This window comes from Acomys minous (assembly GCF_964271855.1).
Source record: "Acomys minous genome assembly, chromosome: 11".
NCBI classification, from domain to species: Eukaryota; Metazoa; Chordata; class Mammalia; order Rodentia; family Muridae; genus Acomys; species Acomys minous.
Genome location: NC_140492.1, coordinates 41,412,716 through 41,425,053, shown reverse-complemented (window position 1 = coordinate 41,425,053; position 12,338 = coordinate 41,412,716). Strand labels below are relative to the sequence as shown.

At 40.5% G+C, this 12,338-nt stretch overlaps 1 protein-coding gene across 2 annotated transcripts in view; it reads right to left on the bottom strand.

Moving 5' to 3' along the window:
- Positions 1-12,338, bottom strand: part of ALCAM (activated leukocyte cell adhesion molecule) — a 187,420-nt gene that overhangs the window by 22,130 nt on the left and 152,952 nt on the right. For both annotated transcript variants that reach the window (XM_084802241.1, XM_084802240.1), the window contains exons 7-9: positions 7,681-7,808; positions 5,714-5,846; positions 1,156-1,268 (exon numbers count right to left, since the gene is read on the bottom strand). In XM_084802241.1, the coding sequence (XP_084658367.1) occupies positions 1,156-1,268; positions 5,714-5,846; positions 7,681-7,808 (374 nt within the window). The remainder of the gene's footprint in view (positions 1-1,155; positions 1,269-5,713; positions 5,847-7,680; positions 7,809-12,338) is intronic.

The window sequence follows — 12,338 nt, the reverse complement described above, 5'->3', positions numbered from 1 at the left end:
GAGTAAGAAACCTTTGACCAACCACCTCAGCAAGGACGTGAGAGCAAGAGAGGCCCTCACCTGCTGAGGAGTCCCTGTCCCAACACATACCCCAGAACTGAGCATGTCCCTTGCAGTTTCCATCCCAGGACCCAGAATAACAGGAGGGGCCTAGAAAGCCCTACTCTCTTGAATACTATCGATGTAGTTCACCCGCTGAATGCATAAAAAAGTGAAAAAAGCAATTTCTGCCTGATTATTAGAAAGATATTTTGAATCTTTGTTTCAAATGATGTGAACATTTATTTTTCTCAGAATTTCCCTCGTTAGGTGCCCCATCTGTGGTATAATCGGTATATAGGGAAATACTAGCCAAAGATGTAAATAGATGGTCATGGACTTCTACTTTAAGGACAAGCTGGACTTAAAGTACCAATTATGTACCCATCTTTCTCCTTATAAAAAGCATAAATGACTAGGCCCCAAGTCACAGTCTTGGAGTCATATGACTACATAAAGAAATCCCAAACAAGATCATAGAATGTTCTCGTTATTTCCTAAGGGCTAGAAGTGAAAGAGCCTCTCTAGCAACAAAGAACTCATAATTCCAAAAAACCTGCTTTTACAGACTGAAAAGTTGTCTGCACAGCAACTAAGAGGCAAAAAGGGCATGGCCAGAGAACAGCTCGTACTCCAGAAAGCCTGGACTTGAGTCTCTGTCCTACTTGTGAGTTTTCTGACCTATCTGTCCCAATTTCATTATAAATGATGGGAAAAATAATGTACCAGCTGCATTTCCCCCAGAGATACTACAGGCAGGATGTCAGGATGATGTCTGTTAAAACGTACTCTAAAAGGCTCAACCTTTAAGTGCATAATTGTATGTGGTTGTGTGTGTGCGCACGCCTGTGCGGATCATTCTTCATTATGTAATCATAAAGCCATGCCACACACTAACGCTCCAGTCCATCCATTAACGATGCCCCAGTGTGGCTGAGCGCTTCTACAATTTACTGTGATTTGACAAACACAACTGGGGAGAGGAGTGAAAGGGCACATGATGTGAGCATACGAGCCAAGTATAAATATACATATGAAGGTGTGAAAGGAGATAGAAAAGAATCCTCAAGGAGCGCCTTCTAAGAAGCAGCACAAGAAGGGAGAATTTGTACTTACTTTCATCCACACCACAGTTGCATTACTACTAGCAGAGATTGTGCATGACACAGGCAGGGTGTCACCAATCTGCTTGGTCACTTCCCCACTTGGGTTTAAGGATAAATCCAAATCTGTGAGACAGAAAAACGGCTTGAAATGAAAACTACAAGAAAATAAGATAGTAACAAGTATTTTGGACATGAAATGATGAGATTGAAAAAAAATATTTTCCCCAACTGTACTTGAGTATCAGAACTGACTTATATGAGTAGAGCAACTAGACTGTAGCAGATTCAGGTTGTTAGCCTTACAAGTTAGCATTGGTGTTAACTTGGACAAACACATGGTCGATCTCACTGATTTTGCATTGATTTTCAGTTAACATAACTGGTGTTGGGGGTGCATATGCATGTTTATTTGAGAACTATCACCTTAAGAAAAACAAATCATCTCACTTCAGGAAGGAAATAAAAATGAGGAGGTAAATATTATGAAAAAGAGCTGATAAGACATTGCAGTAGAAAATCACATATATTTAGACAGCAGGTGATAAGTATAAAAACTATCAGATAGTGCAGCTGTTTCTTCAGAAAAAAAAACCTGACAAATAGTTGAATTATTTTTGAGATGCTATTCCATTTTCCATGTAGTTGAAATTTTGAATAAGACCTATTATTGGGTACACTTTCAACAGATATATTTTTAAAAAATACATAGGATAAACCTGTCTAAGGGTGCAGGGCTTTTCAGGTAAGAAATGGTTTTGAAAATATAAATCTTAGTGTATGATTTGTGGGAATAAAATTCAATTGAATGGAGCAAATACTGCCATACAGCAACCATGTTCTAGACACTAATGGAAGATCCATACCTGAGCGATGGCTTTAAACAAAGGGTGGCGGTACCGTGCACTCTACTTCAGTGCATGACTTGTGAATTCAAGACCTGGTAACAAACCTACTTCACATTCACAGATCAGTGATTACTTGTTGACATATTAAGTAGTGGCATAAGCAAAGACTGAAGGAGTAAAGAAAACAGAATCAAACTGTGTTTCAAAGCAGAAAGTCTTCGCCTAAGAGCTACTATAGTGTTGCAACCTCTTGACAACTAAGTGTTTTGGTAGCTGTGGATCTAGGATAAACTTTTCTACATGGGCAAAATTTAAAAAAAAAAACGAGAGAACTTGTCAGGTTGTTCAATGATGCATCATCCAGGACTGATGTTTGTAACTCATAGAATGTATATGTAACTATACAGTTAGGGTGAGACCAAAAGTGCCTTTGTGCTTTTTGTCTCTCTGTCATGATTTTGTTAGAGCTTGCCAATCATTTCCTGTGTCATTTTGCAAAAGAAATATATATGAAGTATGGATGTAGTAATATATGTGTTAGTGTGTGCGTGCTGTGTGTGTGTGTGTGTGTGTGTGTGTGTGTGTGTGTGTGTGTGTGTGTGTGTGTGTGTGTGATACATACTCATCGGTTTGTCTACACTGGCTGGCCATTGAGCTTCAGAGATCTGGCTGTCTCTCATCATCTATACCTGCCCTCACCAGTTCTGGGGTTCCAGGGTTATGGAACCCCATATGCATGGCCTTTTCCTTGGTTTCTGGGGGTGGGAACTCAAATTGTCACATTTTGGGGGCAGTAGGCTGTGTACTGACTGAGGCATCTATCCAACCCACCAATAGCATTCTCAATGGTTGTCTTTGCTGTTAAGCAGTAACCATCATGAGAGTAATGGCCATGACTTGATTTTCTCTGATGTAGCCACAGGACATAGCATATCAAGGCTCAGAGTCATGGCTATTAAATGAGAAGTGAAAGAAGCACACTTTCTAGTTCACACTAATATTAACAGCTGCACCAGCCCACAGAAGAGTGGTTTTGTTAGAATGTGTGTGAATTACATTTGTATGAAAATTATATATATAATATAATATAAATTATACATTTAAACCTTGGGAGGCTTTATTTGGGGAGTCAAGAACTTGTCAGTAAGAAGTATAAGATTTTAAAGGGAAAAGATGGAGATTGAAGGCTCTGATCAGGAATCTATGTCCGTAAGATGTGGCAGAAGAACAGTAGCTGTTTCAGCAGTAACTCAGGATCTGTAGGAAATGGTCTCATGGAGAGGTTGCTCAGCATCCTTATGTATGTACAGATGCTGCTTTTCCACCCACACTTTACTTAATATTTTATGAAAGGGAAACAAATTCTGCCTTTGGAAAACAAGGAGCCGGAGATGAATGGGCAAGATATAATTTTCATGTTTTCATTTAAAGTGGAATAAAGTGATGAAGAACGTAACAGTTTGTTAGTGCTACGGAGGCATTCAGGCTTTAGCATCCAATGTTACAGTCAATACATCAAAACACACACATTTGAATCTAATGGAATGCACCAAAATTCATTTACCCTCCCCCCTATTCTGTGTGAATTTTCTCCCCGATACAGACTATTGTGGTTGCTACCACGTCTTCTTCCTTGGAGTGTGTGGTTAAGACCTCCCTGTCTGTTCTGCATGCCATGCACAGAATAGCTCTCCACTCTTAAAGATGATGTGTGCCTAACATCTCTCAAACACAAGCATGTGTCCAAGGAACTGGGATATTGGTAACTGGCCTCAAGACACGATGGAGGAGGATACCACATGACTATTCACAGGCACGTGTATTTGTTGGCTGTATTCTTTTGCTTTCTTTCATAGAACCGGGTTAGATAAATGGTCCCATGACTGACTAGTCCCCAGGGGGAAAATAGCATCATTGTTCTACTTAGAGGTCACCGTTTTTCCTCTAACTAGCACCTGATGGCAGACACACTCAAACTCATGAGCATGAGGACAGAAGAGACAGAGAAAATGCTTGGCTGGTAGCAGTTTTCAACACTTCACTGTTTCCACAGGGCTCTCCAGGGTACCCATTCAACATCAGACAATCAGAAGCAACCATCTGGTTGCATTATTCCCCAGTGTGCCCTCCTGTGTCCTCTTCCAAACTTTGGTTTCTTGCCTACATGGTTTCCAAGTATTGCAGACAGAAAACACACAGCACCACATGCTTAGGGCAGTTTTGTTGTTAAGCATTTTGACAGATGCTTTGCCTTCAGGGGATATGGTCAAGGCGGATAGCCCAGGTCCCATGCTTAAAGCTTGCAGATATTTTTAGTTCCTTAAAGGCCCTGCAGAGAACCCTGTACTAGACAAGCAGGCCATTCTCTCTGATGACCTTCGATCTCCCTAAAAACAAACAAACCAACACCAAAACAAAGCAAAAAGACCACCTCATTCTCTGCAGAATTACAGCAGATCATTTCTAGGATAAATGTTTCTCATTGCACTGTTGGGTGAAAGATTTATTCAGCTTATAGCCCCAAATAAGACTCACAGTTGTCCAAAACAATGCATGAATTCTATTCAGTGTATGAGTTTTATTGACAGAGGTGGCTGTGTCAATGAAAAATAACTTTTAAGAAGCATCTGATATGATAATAATATGAGCTTTCATGGTTTATATGACAAAGAACTCAAATTTCATGGCTGTTCTTTTCCTTCTGTTTTCTGTAGATTTCTTTCTTTTATTGTTTTGTGGATGTGGGTTTTGCCCGCTTGCACATGTATGTGACATATGTGTGCCTGGTGCCCTCTGAGGTCAGATGAGAGAGTTGGATTCTCTGGGGCTGGAGTTACAGATAGTTGTGAGCACCACCTAGGTGCTGGGAACTGAGCCTGAGTCATCTGTAAGAACAACAAGTGATCTTATCCACTAAGCCATCTCTCCAGCCCCCTACACGGCTGTTCTTAATGGGTATTTCCTGCCTCCACCCCCATCACACTCTTGGAGACTAAATAGAACTTTGGAACCTCTGGAGTCCTCTAAGCAGATTAAAATTTAATAAAAGTGTCACTCAAGGTGATCCTAAAGAGGTTCTCTTTCCATCAATCACTCTCCATTTACTTAGGGTAAATTCTGCTAATAAATGGCTCTTTTTAGTCACCTCTACTTCATCTTCTAGCGTGGCATCTGTACTAACTTTGTGATGCCTGGATCTGAGTGCTAATATTATTCAGAAATTTAAAACTGAGATATTATAGTCTGCATTCTTCCTGATAAATGCAAATCCTGTTAATATCAAGACTACGTAAAAAGATATTGGGGGTATAGCTCAGTGGCAGAATGCTTGCTTAGCATGTACAAAGCCCTGGGCTCCATCTCCAGAACTGCATAAAATAAATTATGTTTATTATATATATATTTATATATTCCATATACATAGTTTTAAATGCATAATGAATTACTTAAGATTCATATGAAAATTCCTAGTGTTACTACTGACAGGAGACATTTAGAAGGAAGGGTTTTACCACTGACACATTTGTAGTTCCCAGTGCACGCAAAAAGATTCAGTATGGCATTGGAAACTTGCATGAAAGTTCAGAGCTTTTTCTGATGCTTTTTCGCTGAGTGAACTGACATCAAGTTATTTAAGAGAGATAGAGCTGAACTTAGAAAAGTTAGCCAGGTAGTCCTCTTAGCGGCCTCTGAGGTGAAGGTGGTCCCGAGTAGGTGACTTACAGTGCACGGTGATGGCTGTAGAAGCCGTTGTGCTTCTTTCGTCCATCAGTGAGCATTTGTAGTCTCCTGTGGCATTGCGCCGCACGTCTGTCAGCGTGTAAGTGTTTGAGCTTCTTATTCCTTCAGGCTGTCCCTTTGGATGGAGGCAAAACGTCAGAGGGTTACACTTCGTAGCTACAGTGAGAATGGTTGCGATTCTTGAGGAAGATGCCATTTTCTCAGATGGGAGCAACCATACTTTTCGAATGGGCAAAAACAATTAAATTTTGTTCTATTGAAGGGCTTTTTTGTATTGTATTGACGTCTTCTATCTTTGAGAGCATAGCTTGAGTTTGACTTTTAAAGCAGATTTTTAAGACAGCTAATATCTTTTTTCTGTGCCTTATTTACACTGCCAAAAACATTAAAGAATTGTAAAAGAAAATATGAATTGGGTCTTGGGATAGATGACCATACCTACAACATTCAGGATTTGGAAGCAGGAAGATTACAGACTTTAGGATCAGCTGAGCGGCATGGTGAGCTCAAGGTCAGCCTAGGCTATATTTTGAGACAATGAACCAAGAAAAGAGGGCGGAGCTTAGTGGCAGAAAGCTTGCCTGGCACATACTAGGCCCTTGGTGTCATTCCAAGTATGAGATAGTGAGAGGGGAAGAGGGAGAGAGGCAGAGAGACACACACATACACACACACACACACACACACACACACACACACAGAGAGAGAGAGAGAGAGAGAGAGAGAGAGAGAGAGAGAGAGAGAGGGAGGGAGGGAGGGAAGACAGAAGAGGATAAAAAAGGAAGAGGGAGTGAAGAGGAGAGGAACAGAGAAGGCGAGCAAGCAGATGGGAAATCCAGTCATATATCAAATAACAGTGCCAGATAGAAATAAGGAAGTATGGAGAAGACGGAAGGGCAGTAAAAGAGCAAGAGCAAGAAGGAGAGGAATGATTGGGAAAAAAAAAAAAGGAAATCAAATCCAGAATGGCAGATATAGAGATGGCAGGAGTGTACATTCACAGCAACAAAGAAAAGCAGCAGGTACCTACTGCTAAACCTGGAATGTGAGATGGCCTCTGTCAGCCCTGATGGCCAAGGTGAAACTCAGTTTCAAAAGTTTTATTTGTGAAAAAGGAAATGCCAGTCTATACATTTAATCAGGCAAACAGCACCATCTGCAAACATCTATGTTTGTGAGAAGAAGTTTCTTTCATGTGTCTTTTGAGTAATGCAATGGGTGGTACTGTGAAATACTACCAGCCACGCATATTTAGTAGCATATAGTTTTCCTCAGTGAAAGGATGGTGCAAACAGTGCTCTTCCAGTTAGGATCCACATCACTAAGAATGCAATATTTAGAGGAATTTCACAAAGTATCCTCTATGGAGACCATTTCTTTCAGCTACGGTTAAGTACTGTGATAAAGAGCCCGCATGATTATTCTAACAAGCTAGCTAAGCTACACATCTGAACTGTCTTGGCTTCAAAAGATCTGAGTGTGTTCAGAGAAGCCAGGACGTGGAGCCTCATCTACATTAGTCTTTTAGCAACCATCCCTTTGGATTTTACAGTGAGCTATCTGCTTGTGTAGAGTGGATTTTATGTCTTATTTGGATAATTATACCCAGAGTTTCTGCAATTAGAGCTTGCTGTTGTTGCTTCTTTTTCCTCTTTGTCTCTGAACTCTCTAAACATTGAGGGGAAAAAAAAAGAAAGAAAGAAAGAAAGAAAGAAAGAAAGAAAGAAAGGAAGGAAGGAAGGAAGGAAGGAGGAACAGGGGATTGGTGCCACAGATGCATTCAACAGATATTTTACATGTGGTGTTTTTATTTTTTTTGATTCCCAAGAATAACACTTTTTTTTCCTCACTTAAGCTAGCCAAGTACATACAATTGTCCATGTCAGTTAGAAGCCAGACAATAGGACAAAATGATAGTAGTCAGGTTCAGCTGATGCTTAAGTACTTACTGGTAAGTAAAACATGAACTCCTCGGGAGGTGGGTTGCCATTCCCCAAGCACTGAAGAGTGATGTTGTCTCCTTCTTTGATGGCAGTTTTTGGTGGCAGCACTTGTATTGTCACCTGCTCTGTAGGATCTGCAAGAGTCACAAGCAGAAGTTAACCATTTTTGTCAAGTACCAAATTACTCTGTGCATACAATGTAAATGACTAAATTATACACAATTTTCTCAAGAAGCTAGTAATGGTAATTACTTAAATGTATCTTTTTATGGAGGGATTGAAGTTAATAGCCACTTGCTATACCAAGTACTAATCTTGGTTAGGGGAACACTACAAAGAACTGTGTTACATAAAAATCAATTTCTTCTTAGCAAAATGTCTTTAACTGAGGTGGCAATGACTGTAATTATTTTATGTGTAAAAGACCAGTAGAACAATCTCACCGTGTGACTTCATTATAAGGAAATTGAATGGTGTTATATGAATCTTATAGCTTTGGAAAGACTAAATCAGGTAGCAAAGTCACTAAAGCTACTGGACACCATCATATTCTTACTGTGCCATAATAAAAATAAAATGAAGAGACATGTGCTAAACAATACCTGTAGGGTTTTGGCATGCAGGACAATATATCTACTTAAAAAATTAACTCCATGAATACATACACATGGGGAGGGAGGGAGGGAGAGGTGGAGGGAAGGAGGGAGGGAGGGAGAAAGAAAGACAGACAGACAGACAGAGATAGAGACAGAGACAGAGAGACAGAGAGAGTCAGAGAAGGGGACAGTGACAAGAGAAGGACAGAAATTGAGACTGAGATCACTATATAGTCATCAGGACCATAAATATGTGGTAATTTTATGTTGCTCTTTAAAACAAGCCGTGATATAACTTCCATTACACATTGTTTTTTTTCTCTTGAGATGGAGATTTAAGTATTTTTATTTATTTATTTTTTTATTTTTATTTTTTCCAAGATATGTATTATTTTATTAATTTGTTCTTGTTACATCTCAATGGTTATCCCATCCCTTGTCTCCTCCCATTCTTCCCTCCCTCCCATTTTCCCCTTACTCCCCTCCCTATGACTGTTCCTGAGGGGGATTTCCTCCCCCTGTATATGTTCATAGGGTATCAAGTCTCTTCTTGGTAACCTGCTGTCCTTCCTCTGAGTGCCACCAGGTCTCTCCCTCCAGGGAAAATGCTCAAATATGAGGCACCAGAGTACGTGAGAAAGTCATATCCACCTCCACTCTACTGTGGAGAATGTTCTGACCATTGGCTAGATCTGGGTAGGGGTTTAAAGTTTACAGCCTGCATTGTCCTTGGCTGGTGCCTTAGTTTGAGCGGGACCCCTGGGCCCAAATCTGCCTATCATAATGTTCTACTTGTAGGTTTCTAGGACCCTCTGGATCCTTCTACTTTGCCATTCTCCCATGCTTGTCTCATCTAGAATCCCAATAGGATGTCCTCCCCACTGTCCCAGTTTCCTGGTACTTGAAGGCTTTCATGGGACATGCCCCTTGGGCTAATATGCAGATATAAGTGAGTATATACCATTTGAATCTTTCTGCTTCTGGGTTAACTCACTCATTATGATCATTTCTAGCTCAATCCATTTATCCCCAAAAGGAGTAGACGTCTGGAGATTTTAGTATTTTTAAAGACATATTATTACTCAAGAGTCAAATGCCAAATGAATTAAACGCTGCATACAGAGGGGCATTATCCAGCAAACAGAAAGTGAAAGGAGGTATTGGTGGCCTTATAAATGATTGGCTTTCTAACACCAATGCCATTAAAGATGGATTTTGTATGATTTAGGAAGACAGACAAAAATGAATGATTATGTTACCTGCCTGTCCTCAAATTTGTGAACAAATACTCTATCTACAAAGACCTATTATTAATTATTATTATATATTTAATTTCATTGTTACCTATTATGATGATGATTAGCTAGTAAAGTGAAACTGATAAGTTGGAGTTGGAAGAGCCTCCTCTACTTCTTGCAGCCATGTGTGTACCTCCAACAATTAAATTGCAGAGGAAAATTTAGAAAGATTGTTGTAGATGTAGATTGCCTCTTTGACACCGATCTATGTGTGGACATCCGGACATAGGCCATGTCATAAGACTAAACAGTGAGGTTCACACACTGCTTAGGGGTTAGTTACATGTATTTATTTCTGAAATTATTGCAGATGGCTCCCCAGCCAGCAGGCTCCAGTGGAGTCAAAGAAGTGAATAAAGCTTGTTTTTGGCATCCCACTGACAGCTGCCATTTTTGGGTTCTCTCCCCATACCTCTTCTTTTTTCCTTCCCATTATTTGTTAGTGTACCTTAATTTCATGAACTCAGAATGTGACAGTGGTGCACCTCTACTCAAGGCTCATACTAGGGGAGCCACAAGCATGCCTCTGGCTTCCTCTTTTGTTCCAAGGTCCCTTCTCTGTACTCCATCTCAGTCCCTTCCATACTAGACAGGTGGAGAGTGGAAGTAGGATCAGAGGATTATTGTAACACACCAGCATTTTTTATCGTAGCTTTCTAGGTAGCCACTCGCATACCTAACAAAAGTGATGACCACCTGTCACTTTGTCCCAGACTTTGGATTCTCCTCTGCTCGCTAACACTAAGCCACCCCTCTTGCTGTTATTCTGGCTTTGTGCTGTGCCTCCTCCAGTCCATTCTAGCACTGGACCCAGTGGTTAGTGCTTTTGTGCATCTTGCATCTGATTCTCCCCGTCTAGGCACACCCAGCCCTTGCCTAGTCCATGCCCCACCAGCCTTCACCTGAGACAGTGCCGTCAAGGTTCATTTGCTCCCTAATCCTTAGCCTTCCCTTTGCTTTCTACTCTTTCGTAACTATTTCCTCTGAATTAGTTTTCGGAGACAATAATTTGACTATTAGAATGATGTTCAGAATCCTTCGTACTTTTTCTACACACTAGATTTTTGAAATGAATATTCTCTAATTTAGCATACAACGTTATTTACATCAAGTGAGACTGTTGTAGTTCACCACTCTACATGAACCCGTATGAAAATACTCTATTATTTTTTTATCTTCCACGTATTTATTCATTCACTTATCCTTCCACGCAGTCAAAGACATTAATTTAGCATCAATGTTATATAAGTAATGTGCAAGGATCATAAATTTGGAAACACTCTGCTCTTCATTTCAGTGAATTTTCTCTATTCTCGAGAAAAAAAATTAATGATTCGGACTATTACATTACACACTGCACAAACAGTAAAACCTACATGTGTGAGCCGAAGAAGCATCCAAGAGGAATTCAATTCCCTCCAGAGCTGTGCTTTAAAGAATAAGCAGGGGCTTGCTACATGAGAAAGGCAGGGCAATGAGAACACACGGGAACACACTGCGCTCTCCCAGAGGAAGGTGAGCAGTAGAAAAGAATGGAACGTGTAAAGTGTAGTGGTGAATATTGACACATAGTGTACGACTGTGCCTGAAGCAGACTCAGAGAACCCAGCAGCCGGGAGCATGAAGATTGAAGCTGCACATTCACATTCTGAGATGCAGTGGAGTTTGGTCACAGCAGGAGTGCTGCAGCTGTGGGTTTTAGAAAGAGATGTCTGGTGATCGCTGGGTGAGCAGTTTGTTTAGGGTGAGCAGAGAGAGGTAAGCAGTCGGGAACACCACTCTGGCAATCACTGTGGGAAACACAGGGAACCAGGAATGTGTGTGTGTGAAGTCAGCACCAGAGGCAGAAATCAGACGAACAAAAGATGAAAGGGGGAGGACTAATGCATCACTCTCAGGCTCTCTCTGGCTGAATTATTTCATCCGGTTCTCTTTCTTGAATGTCCTCTTCTATCATTATCTCTTTCTATTTTCTGAAGTCTCCCTACAGCAGTGGTTTTGCACACATGCTCCATATATCATTAGCAATAATATTACCATTTTTTAAATAATGAGTCCACTGTGCAGCATCTCTTTATAATTTTATAAATTTTATAAATTTATAAATTTATAAACTGGATAATTTTACTTGATATCCAGTACTCTGTTTTCTAACAAATCTTTCACATTCTACTAATGTGTGCAAGAATTCCAAAATCACTGTCCTTGGACACCTGACCTTCCAGGAGGTCAGGTTCCTGTGATATTTATCACTTGCAACCTCACACTGACAATTTCCTTTTGATATAAGTGTCTTGTTTCTCAGCTGGAAGAATAAGCTCTTTGAATGAATGACGTGTCATCCTCAAGAAGCTCAGTAGAGCCTATGTTGTTTTCTTAGTGCCAACCCCTCCCCACATGCCTGTGGTATTATTATGTCATTCTCTCATGAGTCCAAAAATTCACCCACCAGCTCATCTGTATTTCTGGCACTCACATACCTGTTAGTTCCTTACGAAGACAACTTCCCAAGTCTTACTACTCCCCCCTTACTAATTTTAAACTTAGAAAGCTGGACAGTCAATGAGGCAGTATTTGCCCCCACCCCCTTTTAAAGGAAACGGTCAGAAAGCATTAGGAATTCCAACGAAATACATGACATTACGCTACGGTTGGAAAGTATTGGAGGGAATTGGTCTAGTTCGAATCTTTAAGGACCATAGTGCCTTTCAAGTACAGAACACATATTCATAAACAGTAGGTAAGACTGTTGAGTCTTTTTTCCTACAGG